The sequence below is a fragment of the Equus przewalskii genome, chromosome 7 (genome assembly GCF_037783145.1).
Source record: "Equus przewalskii isolate Varuska chromosome 7, EquPr2, whole genome shotgun sequence".
NCBI lineage: Eukaryota > Metazoa > Chordata > Mammalia > Perissodactyla > Equidae > Equus > Equus przewalskii.
The window spans coordinates 8,544,153-8,560,660 of record NC_091837.1 but is presented as its reverse complement, the minus strand read 5'-3'; the positions used below and the strand labels follow the sequence as shown (position 1 = coordinate 8,560,660).

The following is a 16,508-nucleotide window of genomic DNA, read 5'->3' as shown; positions in this document are numbered from 1 at the left end:
TGCTGTCCAGCCATCAGGCTACCCTATGGAGAGCACCCTCTGAGGGTGGGAATCATGTCTGTCCCTGTTGTAGCCCTGGTTATTGATCAATCTAGTGCCCAGTGCATAGCAGGCACTTAAGAAAAACTTGCTGACTGGAAAAACATCTCTGAAAGAACAATTCTCTGCACATAGCCCTTCCTTAGCCACATCTCATTTTTGCCAGCCCTGGGACCAGAGGGCAGCCTGAAGCTCCTGAGCCAGGGCTGTGCCACGGACAGTCCTGTCGCAGGATGGCGCGAACAGGGCTGGCAGGACCTCCTGGGTCTGGCTGGCAGGAGGGCACTTACAGAAACAAATGGCTTAATTACCCTGGTACACAGGGCGGGCTGACAGGGGGAGGCAGGCTGGAGGGGATTCAGTCTGTTTCTGGGATTCAGGGATGCAAAGTCCTTGCAATTTGGTTATATACAGGCCAACGGCAGAAGGGCAGTGGGCTAGCTGTTTCCAAGGCAGAAGGCAGCCCAGGGACTGGCTTCCAGACCTGGCCCCAGCTCCCGGCTGTGTAGCCTAGAAAAAGCCATTTACCCTGAGTTGGTGAGGGAGAGGTGTGGCCTACGTCAGGCCTGCGACTTTGAAAACAGCAATTTATGGCAGCTTACTTGGAACCTCATTTGCCCTCTGGTTCTATCACTTCCCAGCTGGTGACCCTGGACAAGTCATTTAACTTGAGTCTGCTCCTCATCTATAAAATGGGTATAACACCTCACAGGGTTAATGAGAAGAGTCAATAAGCAACGAATGTAAAGAACCTACTGTGTATTCTGCTCAATAAACAACAGCTGTCGTCATCGTCATCTGTATCACCACAAGCACCACACAGGGACTCTACCAAGCTCTCCCCACCCAGGTCAGTTGGCTGCCTGGAACCGTTCATCACTGTTTGGTCTGCTGTGCTGCCTGAGAGCAGGGCAAGGGCTCAGTTTCCTACCCAGCTCCCCCTTCACACCCCCATGCTCTGTTAGCCTGCATGTTCAAGGCAGCCCTCCTGCAATGATGCTGCTGCCCCTGCAATCCAGATGGCCCAGAAGCAGGCTGGGCTGATAGACCACCTTGGCCAAGACTTTCTAAGCTCCCTGTCTGTGGCTGGAGAGGCCTAGGAGCCTAGGACAAGAGGGCTCAAAGAGACAATCTAAAATAAGTTCCCAAACTACAAAGCACTAAGTATTCTTAGAAAAGCTCTGAACTGTGTTGTGAACCCAGGCGGCAAAGGAAACAAGCCACTTAATTAAAACACCAGCAGCACCCAGCTACTGTTTGCTGAGCACTGGAGTGGGCAGTTTACACACATCATCCAATAAACGTTGTAGGAATCCTGTGCTGGGACAAGGAAACAGGCTTGGCAAATCTAACGCACTCCAGGCCCCACAACAGCGGAGGAGCCTGGACTGGAAACTCAGAGCCCTATTCCATTTCCCCACACCAGGCTCCTATTCAGCTTTCCCTTGTCTGACTTCTCTAATCTTGGCTCTTTAGCAGGTTTAGCTGAGGGGGAAGAGGATGCAAAAGATTTACTCTAATATGTGGGCAGAAACTCCCCCCACAGGACATCCTCTGCAGTAATCCGGGCAGGACTTAATTGCAGGGCCAGAAACCAGGCTGGGCTTTGCTCCTCAGAGACAAGAAGAGAGAGAAGCTGGTGTGCTGAAAGTGAAGGCAGCCCTAAGACAGGATGGAGCTGGATTTGGCAGGTAGCAGTGGGAGTGGGTGATGGTGGAAGTTACTACTATTATTTTGTGATGGACATCTGTTGTTTTTACCCATCCAGCATCTATTCTCTCTTCTGGTAACAGAAACACTGGCTTTCCTTCAGAGAGTCCCCCTTCCCTCTGCCCATTTCAACCCATGGAGACCAGGATGGGCATCCGACAGACCTGGCCAATCAGAATCACAGAAATTGGCTCAGGATAATGCAAGTGAGTTTGGACTGTTGCTAGAATTACTGAGGGGAAGGTAGTTATGGGAGTCAATAAGCTGTAAGGATGTAGCTGGAATCACGGACCCCCTCAGAGGCCCCACTTGTGGGAACCTGTCCAAGGGAGAAGCCACCCCCGAGAGGCAGAGACAGCCCCGATGCCACCACCTGAACACCCTCACCCAGGGTGCTGGAAGGGAGCACACTCCTTAGATCTGCCAGCTACAGGAATCAGTTGGTCCCCTTTTTTGCCTGGACAAGTTTGCTTTAAACCAGTTCTGACCGACACCAATACTACCATTAATGAGTGCGGATAATGGGCTGGGCACGTGTTAAGGACATTACACAAAGTATCCCATTTAACTTTCACAGCAATAGGATGAAGGAAAGTCTTACGAATGTCATTTTGTAAATGAGGAAACAGGTTCAGAGAGGTAAAGGATTACCACAAAGCTACTGAGCCAGGAAGGGGCACAAGAGGGGTCTGGACTCGGAGGTTTCTGATTCCGAGGCCCATGCTCTGACTCGCTGGGTTACACTGCCCGTTGGGCAGCTAAGATTTCTGTGCTTACAAACAGATGTTTTAAAGGTCCCCGTGCATGAGCAGACAGCTCCGAGTTCACAGAAAAGGAATACAAACGAAAAGATGCTTAACCCCACTGAGAACAGCAATGCAAGCAAAACTATACCAAGGTACTCCTTGTTATCTATCAGACTGGCAAAAATAAAGTCTGAGGATGCACTATGTTGGCAAGGAGCTAAGGAGAGGGCTATCTCACCTCTGAGATAGAAACGGAAACCAGAACAATCTCGACACCAAGGGAAATCTGGCAACAGCTACCCAAATCTCCAGCGCACAGGCCCTTTACCAAGCCTTCTGCTTCTAAGAATTTACCCCAGCTATACTTACAGGTGTGCCTTACACAGGTTATTCACAGCAGTGTTGACTGCAAGAGTTCCAGAAGACTGACACCTACATACCCATTAGGGGAGGCTGCTTAAATAAGCATGGTCCCTCTGCAGGAAGGACTCCTATGCAGCTGTAAAAGGTTCTCATAAATTAATAACAGCATAGCCTTCAGATATATTTTTAAGGGGAACAGGCACTGTGCTGAACAATTTGAATTTGTATAGTATGCTACCAGTTGTACTTAAAAATAAATGAGAAATGACCCTCATTATTCTCAGAGAACATATTTGAAATTTGCCTACTTGCTAAAATTTACTTGTAACCCCAAAATCAATGCTCATGGAGCTTCATGGTTATTCACAGACATATGTGGAGCAGTGAGAAATTTGAGTTGCCTGACATACACATTCCCAGCTGGGGTCAAATGAGGTGACACTTTGCTTTTTTGTTTCAGCTCTCATATTGTAAATAAGTGTCTTCACAGCCTATTTAATGCCATGTCTTTCACATTTTGGTGCTTTCTGTTGGTGATTTTGCTGTTTAAGATGGCCCCCAAGTGTAGAGCTGAAGTGATGTTTGGTGTTCCTAGGCACAAGAAGGCTGTAATGTGTCTTATGGTGAAAACACGTGTGTTAGCTAAGCTTCGTTTAGGCATGAGTTGTAGTGCTGCTGGCCGTGAGTTCAATGTTAGTGAATGAACAATATATATTAAATAAGGTGTCTTTAAACAGACACACAAAAAACAACGTTATGTACTGACCAGTTGATAAAAATGTTGTGACCAGAGGCTCGTAGGAACCCGACTCTGTATCTCAGGAGCAATGGTTCAGTATTTGCTAATTCAGTGTGGTGACTTTATAGAACATAAGTACAGTGAATAATGAGAATCAACTGTGTGTATGTTTACATGTATGGAGAGGCATGTGTGTACCTGCTGCTGTATTCCTAAACTCTCTCTGGAAGAATCCCCAAGAAACCAAAAAATAACACTGGTGTTCTCTGGGAGAAGAAGCAGTAGCCAGGAAAGCGGTGGGAAAGGCAATTTTCACTATATATCCTTTTCTTTTGTATCTTTTCAGTTTTGAACCAACTCAATAGATCACCTATCCAAAGATAAATCTGAAATTAAAACAAAACCAGAAACTTTTGCCTGCCTTCAATGCACACCATCACAGACCGTCCTCACACGTCCCACTTAGGTATTGCAGGATGGGAGGAAAAGGGGCTACAGCAGCAGTCACCTATTCATCATGTATCTATCTGTCCACACTGTCAATGCAGTGTTAGGAGGGGTGGGGCCCTGAGGCCTGCTGCTGAGGAGAGAGTTTCAGGGCAGGACGGACTGCAGTGGTGCCCAGCTGCCAGTCATGACCCACAACCTGGCCTGAGTCGGCCTGCCTGACAGCTCACCTGGGTGCTCTCATCATGGAAGCCCTCGAGGAAGCTCTCCAGCAGCTCGTCCGCATTGTCTATCCGCTCGGCGTACTCGCCCACAATCCAGATCATGGCAGCCCGGGCCTCGGGCTCATCCAGGGAGTCCAGGTTCTCGCACAGTGTGGCGATCACACTCTCGTACCTGGAGAACAGGGCACAGCTGGCACATAAGCACTGGAAGGAGCCCAGGGGAGGCTCAGCAAGGGCCAAAAGAGACAGGCAGCTGCCCAGCAAGACCCCAAGAGGGTGGTGAGTAATGGTATTTGAGTTTTATCTGTAATATCTTAGTTCTTATTTTGGTCTGGGGAGCAGAGACGGGGTTGCTCAGGAGAAGTGAGAAAAAAAAGGCTTTCTTTTGATAATGCTGTTTGTGGTAGAAAAGGAAGGAAGAGGAGAGGCTCCTCCTTGCTCTTCTTCTCCACCATCCCCATCCCCAGCAGACCCACATCACCCTCACTGGCAGGGGCAGGTACATACTTATTGGGGTACTTGCGGAAGATGTCCTTGATCACCACAATGGCTTCCTGGACCACATAGTTGACCTTGGTCTGAATAAGATCGAGCAGCGTGCTCACACAGCGCTCTGCAGATTGCTGTGTGGGAAGAGGAGAGTGTCAGTAAGGCCCCTGAACCCATTTCCAATAGAACCTCTGATGACCATGCTGTGGCCAAGGGCTCAGTCACTCCTTGCCCACCTTCCTCGTCATAGTGGGAAAACAGGAGAACACTCTCCCCAGACAACAGGTGGGAGAACGAGTACAAACTGATGGTGCTAGGCTGGCAGGGACATAGGGAGACAGAAGTAGATTGAGGAGGAGGCCAGAGGCAGAGCTTCTGAGAGTGGGGATGGGCCATGGAGTTCCTCCAGGCCAAGCCCTGAGGGCAGAGTGACTGATGAAATGCCAGGACGCAGGGGTCTGGACGGCCCTCGGGAGCTTGAAGAAAGGGGCAGATGGACAGGTGAATCATAATTCTTGCCCAAATGTTCAACAGGCAGAGCCCCTGCCCCAAAGCTCCATGAAGTGACAGCTAAGTCTACCAGGGCCACCACCAGATTGGGGCTGCCCCATCCTCTTAGCTAATACTGCAGGAGAACCCATGATTACAATGGGTTAATGTCATCTGCAGCAACTCAAAGGCTCAAAGGAGATTACAGAGTGAGAAGCCCAACCAAATCTACAATGTGGGTGCCTTGGGGGCTCTGGTGGTGACTCTCAGGCCTTCCCGTACCATCAGCAGCTGGCAGATTCTGCTAGAATCAGACTGGTTTCCTGGTTTCAGCTTCCTTCCTGTCCCATGGCCAAGAACACAGTCCCAGAGCCTCACCTCCACCTTGATGGCGCAGCGCCCAATGGCTCGCACTGCCTTCCGTACAAAGTCCACATCCACCTCTGTCGCATACTCTTTCAGCTCTGCCAAGACCTGTGGCCCAAACAGAGAAGATGGGGTTGGGGGGATCTGGCAGGGCAACCTCTTGAAGCAGCCCTGGGCAGAAGACATGCACTGCCCTAAAAGACCCCTAGAAGGATGGGAGTCCACCTCCTGTTCAAGGCGGAGGGCCCAGGGGAGAGAGAGAGCTGTCAGGTGCCCCAAGAGGAAAGCAGGAGAAAGACTAGTTGGCAGAGCTGGACAGCCCTTGTTTAGGTTGATCTAGCTAACACATCCACTTAACTATCACTTTTCAGTGGATGGATGGTAAATAATAATAAGGAGAACAAATTCTTTAATCACAAAAATATCAGATAACATTTGTTGAGTGCTTGCTCACAGAGCCCTGTCCTATGCACTCTGAATGAAATGAACTGTTCATGGTGAAGTTGGGCAGCCTACCCAGAGACCACAGCTCATTGGTGGTGATGCCATCCAACACCAAAGCCCATGCCCCCCGCCACCGCCCTCTGCTGACCTGGGCAATATTGGCCTGAGAGGCCAGGCGGATCATGATGTCCAGCTTCTCTAGCTTCACGTAGATGGGGTCGTTGTACTTCACGAAGAAGACCTTCATCTCGTGCTTGAGGATCTCAGGCCTGGTGGCAAGGCAAGATTAACCAAAGAGCAAAAAGCAAGGCATAAGCCTTGTGAGAAAAACCCCTCCAAGTGTGCTGGGACATTTCTGGGGTTTGAGGTGGAGCCTGACATCCATGAACACAGTCACGACCACGTCTGCACACTCCTGGGCAGAGGGCCCACTGACAGGCCTGAGCAAAGTTCTGCTGGCTGCTGCATGTCCAACCACCTCCCAGGAAGGCAAGAGGGAACATGAACAAGAAACAGTTCACATTCGAGAGGCAGCAGGCACTAGACGATGGGCTTGGGAATCACAGACTTGGTTCCAATCCCAGCTTGTGCCCTCAGGCCTTGTTTCCTCACCCATAAAACAGGAATGACACTGTGCAGAAAGGTGTTACCACTGCAGGCTTGAGTCTCTAGTCTTAGAAAGGCCTGGCATCTAGGAACTCGGCTTTCAGGAGTGTTCTCACCACTCCCTAAATGATAAAGGTGTTTAGTTGTGCCTAGACTGTTGGTACAAACAATATGGTTTATGCTGAACACTTGCTTTCCTTGTAGGAGTCTGGAAATTTGGTAGGGGCCATCCATAGGGTGTCTACATGACCAGGGCCCAATAAACACCTAGAGTGCTGAGTCTCTGGGCTTCCCTGGGCAGAAATATTAGATATACGTTGCTCTATTTTGTTGCTGGGGGAGAAGTGTGCTCTGTGTGACCTCCCCTCCAGTGGGAGGGAGGGAGCTTAAGGAAGCCTGCATGTGGATTCCTCCAGACTCGTTGTGTCTTTCTCCCTTAAGGTCCAGCTGTGTATCCTTACTACGTCGATAATAAATCTTAGCCAAGAGAACAACTATATGCTAACTCCCATGAGTCCTTCATGGATGGGCATGGGGATCCTGACACAGACACCTATATAACAGGGTTGTTGTGACAGTTAGATACAAAGCATCTAGCGTGATCCATGCCTACCTCAGAGAAGGCAGTCACTAAGCAGGAACTGTCACCAGCCAAGTACTTTTATATGTGTTATTGCTCCTCCCTCAGCTGGCACCATCTACCTCACTTTTCTTTTATTTTTTATTTTTATTTATTTATTTATTTATTTTGAGGAAGATTAGCCCTGAGCTAACTACTGCCAGTCCTCCTCTTTTTTGCTAAGGAAGCCTGGCCCTGAGCTAATGTCGTGCCCATCTTCCTCTACTTTATATGTGGGACGCCTACCACAGCATGGCATGCCAAGTGGTGCCATGTCCGCACCTGGGATTCGAACCAGCAAACCCCAGGCTGCCAAGAAGCGGAACGTGCGAACTTAACCACTGCGCCACCAGGCCGGCCCCTACCTCACTTTTCTTAGATGAGGAAACCTGAGAGGTGGAGAGGCTTGCACTAGGTCACACATCTAGCGCTAACAAAGGCAGGAGCAAGATGAGTCACCACCCCCAACTCCTATTCCTATGCCCTTTCCAGAACAGAAAGGAGGAAGGGAAAGCAATGAGGACAAATGGTGAAGAGGGGAGAAGACGGCAGAGACAAAGGAGGGACCCTATCAGGGCAATACTCAGTGCTGTTGTGTGAGCTGTGAGAGGTCTTAGCACAGCAAGGAGCCTCTGTCATGCCTGGTGGGGGAGGCTGGATCCAAAGCTGGGCAGCAGGAAGACATGATTTCTGCACTCAGGACTTGGCAAACGCTGCCCAACCACACATCAGAACTGGGCCAGCTGGTGCCTCAGGAACACGGTCAACTTCTTAAAGGGATTTGCCATGTTAAAGATAGCACAGGGAGCCCTTCCCGCTGATCGGGAATCGACAGGTCACTCACTGTACCTTACTAAATCCCACATGGCAACTGCGAATCCCAGCCTCGTCCCTTTGTTTAGCACTCAGAAAGCCTTCCATCTTTACCTCCCAAACCTTCACAAACGTCCCGATTCCACTGATATCTCTGGGTCCCCAAGAGTGTCCTAAGAACCAGACTGATGCTACAAAGACAAGGAGTGTGTGCTTTCTTCCAAGAGAGAATGTCTGCAAAAGGCCCTTGTTCTCTGCATAGTCCCGCTCCCAGCAATGGGGCGGCTGTAATACGCTGATGGTTGCGAGTTAGCTGCTGAGTGAGCCACTTGACCAAAAAGGCTGGGAGTAGAACTCCTGAGTCCAGCCCCACTCCATGGAGCTATAGGGCCCCATCGCTGGGTCACTCCAGAGAACCCCTGGGTCCTTGCTCTGGGTCCCTCAAACTGGTGCTGCTCAATTGTTTCTCAGCCTGACGCTGGTACCAGGTACCTTACCTGAGGAGCCGTGGCTTACTGCCGCAGCCCCTTCTATGAGGCAGGTGGACATGCGCTGCACAGTGTCCTGAGCAACTCTGACATACCTTTTTCCCTGCCCTGAGGCTGATGGAAAGTCCACAGCACCTTGACCACCTTAGAGTCCCCCAATCTCAGGGAATTTGACTAGAATACGGACTCCATCCCCAGGAAAAATGCACATAGACACACAAAATCTTACACCGTTTCAGGAGGGCCCTGTGGACTGTGGAGCCATCCACTGTCCCTGGTTAAGAAGCACCATGCTAGCCTGTGCCCTGCCTGCTACCTGGTTGGGCTAGGCCAGGGTTTCTCAACCTCAGCACTACTGACATTTTGGATGGAACAGTTATCTGGGGTGAGGGGGCTGTCCTGTGCATTGTAGGATGTTGAGCAGCATCCCTAGCCTCCACCCACTAGATGTCAGTAGCACCCCCGAGTTGTGACAACCAAAAATGTCTCCAGACATTGCCAAATGTCCCCTAGGGGCCAAAGTTGTCCCTGGCTGAGAACCTCTGGGTTAAGCTATTCTTTGAGATTTCCTGCATGGTGACAGGTCAGTTCCCCTTCAGAGCCCCTATTCCCAGCAGCAGACCCCCCAGAAGTGCATACTGCACATATGTGGCAGTCCTGGTACCTTTTCTGCACAATGAGGTTGATGTTGCGCAGGGCCACGTACTGTAGCTCAGGCTCTGCTGACAGGAGTGTGACCAGGGGCGGGGCTAGCTTCTTGAGCAGCGTGCCATAGTAGTCCAGGTCCTTGGACAACATCTCCATGAACTTCATCAGCACCTTCACAGCAGACAGCACCACAGCAGAGTTGGCATGGGAGAGCCTTGGGGTGACCCGCTCACAGATGCTGGGGTCCATTCCAAGGGGGTGAATAGGAGAGACAGACAAGGGCAAATACCCTGTTTTTAGTTATCAAGATAGCATATCTTTTATAGGCAGAAGCTCTAGACCCTGTTTCTGCTGCCTGCTAACTGACCCCAAACAGGTTAAAACTACTGAGCTTCAGTTTCTTCATCCAGAACACAGAGATGACGACACTGACTTGACAGAGCTGCCGGGGGCTTAAAGGAGATAATGCAGGGAAAGCACGGAGCACAGTGCCTGGCATATAGTCAATACTCTATAAATACTAACTCCCTCCCGCCACTGCAAAGGCATGCAAAAGGAAGAGGATATCATATTGGTTAGGACTAAGAGTCACAAGAGTCCCAGCTAGGTGACCTGCATGATTTCCTCCACCTGTCCAAGCCAGAGTTTCCTTACCTGTAAAATGGGACAATGATGGGACATCCTTCACAGATTTGCTTTAAGGTTTATCTAATGCGTGGGAAGCACCCAGCAGAGCCCAGGCACCCAGTAAGAATTCAACAAATGGTGGTTCTGAGGCCATCCGCCTCCTTTACTCAGCCAGAGGTGACCAGGGTCTCTGTCAACTCCCAGGTCAGGTCCTGGCTACTATCTGTGCCTACAATGAGCAGTGAGCTGACCGCCTGAAGCAACACTACTGACACTGTGGCTGTGGCCTCCCTTGAGATGTGTCTGAGGATGGTCTGTGGAGCAAGGCCCTGGGAAGGAGCTCATCAGAGACCTGAGGCCCAGCTCATGGTTGGAGCCCCCCAAGAACCAATGCTGGCTGGGCTGGCAAGTGAGGGGCAGCCTGCTCACCTCTGGGCCTCCCGGTCATCCTTGGGCGTATAGTTGGCCAGGCAGTCCAGGATGAAGATCTGGCCCCACTCGGTGCACTCATTCAGGGCTGTCAGCAGCTTGTTAATGGACTGCGGGTTCAGGTCGAGCAAGTTGCTACTGGGGTGAGACTCAGCAATCTCCGAGAGGGCAGCCACAGCATTTGCCACCACCTGGTTGGGAGAGTGGAAGGGGCAGAGGCTGGGGGCACTGGTCACAGGCCAGGGGGTGGTGAGACTAATGATGTTGGTCAGTCAGAGGTTGAATATCCTGAAAGGAATATGACCCAATGGGCAGGGTCTGGAGCATCGAGACCCATTCCAACGTTCACCCTACTGACTCCTCTGTAAACGGCAACTAAAGTAGGTGTACCTGCCATTAAAGAAACACAGCAGGCAAAACAAAAGAAAGATCTAGCTCCCAGTGCCTGGCAACAGACAGCGTTCCCAGCAGCTAACATACAGCCCTCATCTACCAGTTACAAGAGATCACATCGGGGGTTGTCAACTATGCTTCTCAGAGCTAGAAGATTCCTACAGAGCCCCTCGGGGATGTTGGGAATGGATGGGGGCTGGAGTACAGACAGGGTTGCTATGTGAAGCTCTGGAGCCTCAACCCATTTCCACCAGAGCAGCTGTTTTTATGTGTTTCTGTACTGTTTTCAACTTTTCTCTGTGACAAATAGCACTTCAATGGCCATCCCGATACTGGCCGCTCAGCACCTGTGTGTGATCAGTGTTTCTGCAGGACATAGAATGGGACGGCTGGGCCGAGGTGTTTGTGCATTTCATTTTAAACCGGGCCTGATGAAGACCCTTCAAACTGCTGCCACTGCTGTGAGTGAGGAGACTAGTTTTCCATCCAGCCACATCCCAGTGCCCTGTCCTCCAGGCTATGCTACTTCAAGGGTGACCCTCTACAACCCTGCAAAGATGTGGGAAAAGGGAAAAGCACCTCGCATTCAGAGCTCACGGATAGTCTTGGTGAGAAGACAGTGACAATGACAGGCACTGGGAGGGGAACGAGGCCACTAGCCTTGGTTGCAAGCCCACTGCATGCCAAGCCGTGCCAGGCACATTACCTTCACAGCTTAAGCCTCACAGCACTCCTGCCAGCCACGCAGAATTAGATCCAGCTTACTTATGAAGAAAAGAGGGCTCTGGAAGGTTAGGCAGCTTGTCCAAGGTCATACAGTTCATTGGAGAGGGCACAGAGAAAGGAATCCAGGTCTAGCTCACTCTAAAGATGGTGCCAAACCACTGCAGGCATGAGAACAAGTAGCCCACCCAGCAAGACCCTGACTTCCAGGAACTAGGGACTGCCTGGTAGAGGGTCAAGCCAAGGCTTACCAAGAGACCCAAGAGGTGATAGAGGTGATACGGTGGGTGGCAGTGGCTTACCATGGGGTTAGAGTCAGAGATGAGGTCTTTAAGGGTGTCCAGGAAGCCCTGGTCCTCTACCAGCTGGGCGTTGATATCATGGAGCTTGGCCACACACACGGCTGCTGTTTTGCGCACATATGGGTCCTCATCCTTCAGGCACTTCCGAAGTGGCTCGCACAGATACTCTGTGATCTTGTCAACGCGGATGCAGCCCATGGTCCGCACGGCCAGGGCCCGGATCAGGGGGTTGGGGTCCTCACAGTCCTGAGAGGAACCAGCCATTGGCCGGGGGCAGGGGCAAGCTGAGCAACATCAGACAGCTGGTGTGGGATCTCCTACCAACTGTGGCCAACAGCACCAAAAGTAAGTGCCACACATGGGCACCTAGCATTTGCCAGATACTGTACTGGGGCTGCACTGTCACCTCTGATCCTCACAGTAGACATACAATACTGTTTCCGTTTTACAGGTGAGGGAGCTGAGGCTCTCAAGAAGGTTGAGAGTTTCCCCAATTACAGAGCAGAACCATGATTCAAACCCACGTCCATCCAGCACCACAACCCTCAATCTTTTCTCTGGGCCACAAAAACCCTCAAGTGCCCATATCTGAGCATCGACAGAGCTAGGGAAGCTAAGGTTCTAAAGTCACACAGAGCTGACAATTCACGTCCTGGCTTGCTCCTCAATCTGGAGGACAGAAAATGTAGAAAGGAGCAAAGGCCAGAAGGAGAACACAGAAGCTCTCAGAAACTTGCCGAATCCTGACCTGGCAAATGATGCAGGGCAATGGCTCACCCCAGGGGCACATGGGGATCAACAGGCCTTGGGCGACCTCACACGGAATGAGTTAGCAGGGTCTGTAGCATCTGATTTTCTGGAGAGAGTGGGAACCCTCTGCTGGAAGAAGAGGCCCTCAGGCTGGGAGTCTGAGGGCCTGGCAAGGAGCCTCAGTGTTTCTACCCAGGGACACAGTGCCCCATCCCAGGAGATCAAGGGGAGATGGAGCAGTGAGCACCCATACCCCTCCTCTCACTATGCTCCTACTCACCTTCACAAAGGTGTTCACGGCCATGATGGCCATGTCGGGCTGACTCTTGGCATAGTTCATCAAATACAGGTACACCAGCTTCTTCAGCTCCAGGTTGTCTGTCTGCATACAGTTCACCACGTCGGGGAAGAGGGCACTGGAAGGTCAAAATGGCATCAGTGTGGGCAAGGCCGAAGAAAAGAAGATTTTCAGGCAGCTAATGAGGGAAGTCGGGAGGGGGTGAACAGCGGGTAGGAGGAACGGAGAAAGATAACAGGTCTTCTAGAAAAAGGGAGGGCATCAGCTATGCTCTGTTACCATGAACACTTACTGGCAGAAATGGAATTCCAAAGGGTAATTTTAAAAGCAAAAAAAGTCTTCTGTTCTTTCCAGAGGGTTCAGACATGAGCTCTAAAGCCCATCACACCTGGCTCAAACCCAGCTCTGCCTCTTGCTGGCTGTATGAAGTCAGGAAAATGCCTTTATCGCCCAAATCTCAGTTTCCTCATTTGCAAGAAAGGGCAACAAAACCCCACTGCACAGGGCCCTTGTGACCATTTAAGGAGACAGCATGCTTAAGGTCATCTGGTCCTTGACATCTTGGAGATGTTAATAAATGAAAACGATTGTTTTTCTTCCCCTGACACTTAACATGGCCCCTTACATTGGGCTGCTGGTTTCAGAGGGCTGTAGGGAAGCAGGGATGGGCCATGCTGCTTTCACAAGGACCAGCTCAGACACCCACTAAGAACCAGCCCAGCATGTACAGAGCATGTCCTATATGCCAGGCTTGGTGCTAAGGGCTCTACATACTTGATCTCATTTAACAGCCCCAAGAAGCCAGGGGATTATCCTCATTTTACAGAAGACAATACCGAGGCTCATAAACATCAAATAACTGCTATAACGGGTGGAACCAGTCCTGACATGGTACCCCAAAGACCCAGAGTCACAGGTCCCTTGAGGTGTGAAATATGGTTGGAGATCAATTTTCTGTTTCTGGAATCATCACCTCCCCTCTCAATTTTCATGATTTTATGGGCAAGGACACAGTAACACAGAGACTTAAGAGGTCAAAGGGAACTTCCTGAGCCCCAGCAGGTAGGTGTCCAGTCAGTGCTGGAACTGATGAATCACCTTGGAAGATGACGACCAGGAAAGAGGAGAGGGGGAGAGGAGGAACAGCTGATGAGTCCAACCTATTCTTTTGGGCCTATGATGTCAGAACAAAAGCTCATTTGAGACAGAAGAACAAAGATACTTCCTCTGAGAGGAGGTGACAGGGGTGTTCTAGTTGAAGGAGAGTGGCTTTGTCCTGGAAGGAATCTGACTTGGAAGGAGGCCCAGTTTTCCAGCAGACGCCTGATCCCTTTGCTGCTCTGTCTTCAGCAGGTCTCTCTGCAGAAGTGCTTCTCCTGTGGTGCTGTCAGGAGGTCCCTTGCTGAGGGTGGCAATGGGATAGGGTAATCCATGGAGAAGTCTAGAGCAGTGGGAGATTGCTAAGGGACCTGGATGGGGAGCTTGCTCCATGCCAGCACCCAGGCCTACAAAGCATGGGGCTGGGCTCCATGAGGGCACAGAGAAGAGGGAACGGGTGAAAGCACCCGAGATTTGGATTTCAGAAGGGATGGGCGTGAGTTCTAGTTCTGCCATTAACCACGTGACTGTTGGGAAATCACTGTACTCCTTCTTTAGCTTGTTTCTTTGGCAGTAAAAACATTATTAATTATAATTTAGGAACTGTAAGGAACTACTAGGAAAACATTTGAAAAGTGTTCTGAAGATTCTCAAACACTGTGTAAGTGTTAAGTTGTCATAAAATCCAGTCCCTGCCCTTGAGGACTTTACAGTGTGGTGGGTAGGTAAACACAAGCACACATAAGAGGAAGACAGTCCAGAATTAGTGCGAGGCACACGGACACAGAGCAAATGCTGCAGGCTCAGGGCAGCTGGCCAAAGTGATGAGGGAAGGCAACAGGGAGACCTTGAACGGGTTTTAACAAATGGGAAAATGAGCTGAGTAAATGAAAAAGAGGACAGGGACAGTCCAGGCAGATGGAAAGCAGAAGCAAAGGTGTGGCAGCAATTCCACACATGATCTGCTCTGGCAATCAGATGCAAACCAGAGGCTGCAGAGTGGCGACAAATTTGACAGATCTAATCTGCAGGTGTGTTTCACTTGGACAATGTTTATTTGCAACGTTTATTTGTTTGTATAATTTCACCCGGCAATCTAAAACAGACAGATTTAAAACAAAAAGTCCAGATTTCCTGTTCTTTGTAAAAACCAGAAGACTTGGTCACATTAGGTTCCTTTTTTCCGGGTGGCAGCAATCCTCTGGAGCTTCAGACAGGGTTCATGCCACATCCACTTCACTGTCTGTTGTCTTTTCAACCTAGTTCACTTCACTCACTCCATTACTACTCGACCCCATCAGCATTGAGCTCATGAGCCCTCTGCAAACAAAACCTTCTGTTTGGACAGGTCTGTGAAGGGAGCTATATGAGGGGAGACATGGGTCCCTACATACCCTAAAGGAGACATCTGAACTGGATCCAAGCTATAAAGCCTCCCTCCAGCTGCCACCCAGCTCACTCCTGCACACCTGACATCTTTGCCCACGGTCATCGACGCAATCACTTTCTTCACCGCCTCCTTCTTCTTCTCCTTCTTGTCACTATTGAGCTCTGCCTTCAGCTCGAAGATCTCCCCTAACAAAGGAAGCAGGCATGAGTGATCCATCCCCACCCTGCCAGGGGGTGATTCCCAGTCTTCAAATTCCAAAAGAATGGAAGAGAGGTGGGTAAGATACTCTGTGCTGCCGGCTGAGGGCAGCCTTAGGCCCCCAACCTCGGGAAGACAGGCAGCAGACAGGGACGACTGTTAGGAGAGGAGTTATCAAGATGGAAGCTTGCGGGGCTGGCCCCGTGGCCGAGTGGTTAAGTTCAAGTGTTCCACTTCAGCAGCCCAGGATTTCACTGGTTTGAATCCTGGGCGCGGACATGGCACCACTCATCAGGTCACGCTGAGGCGCCGTCCCACATGCCGCAATTAGAAGGACCCCAACTCAAAATATACAACTACGTACCAGGGGGCTTTGGGGAGAAAAAGGAAAAATAAAATCTTTAAAAAAAAAGATGGAAACTTGGAGGTCATGTTGGATTGAGGAGAGAGGAACATGGAAGCTACAAAGGTTCTGAGGGAGACCAAAAGCATGAAGACAGGTCCTGCTCAGACAGCTAAAAACACACAGAAGGAAGCGGAGTTCTCCTCAGCTACTCTTACTCAAGGCCTCAAGGTAGTGTGTGACGGAAATCTGAGGACTTAAGGCTTGAAGGGAGAGGGTAGAATTTACTCCCTTCTCATACATAGGCTTTTCCTGTTTTCCTAGAACCTCCAGTTCAAACAGCTCGCTCAGGGTTTCACTTCCTGAGCTACAAGTGGTTGCTCAGCTCCAAAAACGGGAATTCAGCTGCCACACGAGGGCTCTAGCATGTACTAAACTGTTCTTAAGAACTTGATGATCTGGAAAAAACAAACAAGGAAACAGGGTTGTTGAGGGCCCTGGCACGGAGCAGTAGTCAGGATCCTGATAACCCCAATAACAGGTTAAGGGGCAGACTCTGGAGTCAGATAGGCCTCCTGTCCTCAAAACAGCAGCAGCCAGCATTTCCTGAACCTTTCTGTAAGCCAGGCACCACACTAACTTTTTCCCAGGCTTCTCATTTCATCCTCACAACAACTCTGCATTTCCCCCCATTTTACACATGAGCAAATGGAGGCTGTAAGAGCTT

At 50.3% G+C, this 16,508-nt stretch overlaps 1 protein-coding gene across 25 annotated transcripts in view; it reads right to left on the bottom strand.

The window, feature by feature from the left end:
- The window catches only part of AP1B1 (adaptor related protein complex 1 subunit beta 1), a 54,683-nt gene that overhangs the window by 14,551 nt on the left and 23,624 nt on the right, over positions 1–16,508 (bottom strand). For 14 of the 25 annotated variants that reach the window (XR_011542328.1, XR_011542324.1, XR_011542326.1 and 11 more), the window contains 9 exons: positions 15,320–15,425; positions 12,735–12,870; positions 11,705–11,950; positions 10,287–10,477; positions 9,247–9,468; positions 6,205–6,325; positions 5,625–5,720; positions 4,776–4,891; positions 4,275–4,440 (listed from right to left, as the gene is read on the bottom strand). Coding sequence is in view for 12 of the 25 variants with exons in the window: in XM_070628620.1 (XP_070484721.1) it covers positions 4,275–4,440; positions 4,776–4,891; positions 5,625–5,720; positions 6,205–6,325; positions 9,247–9,468; positions 10,287–10,477; positions 11,705–11,950; positions 12,735–12,870; positions 15,320–15,425 (1,400 nt within the window). In the remaining 13 variants the exon portion in view is untranslated. Of the gene's footprint in view, positions 1–4,274; positions 4,441–4,775; positions 4,892–5,624; positions 5,721–6,204; positions 6,326–9,246; positions 9,469–10,286; positions 10,478–11,704; positions 12,621–12,734; positions 12,871–13,850; positions 14,155–15,319; positions 15,426–16,508 lie in introns of those variants that run through there. The other 11 variants (XR_011542331.1, XR_011542334.1, XM_070628626.1 and 8 more) reach the window with 3 other exon arrangements.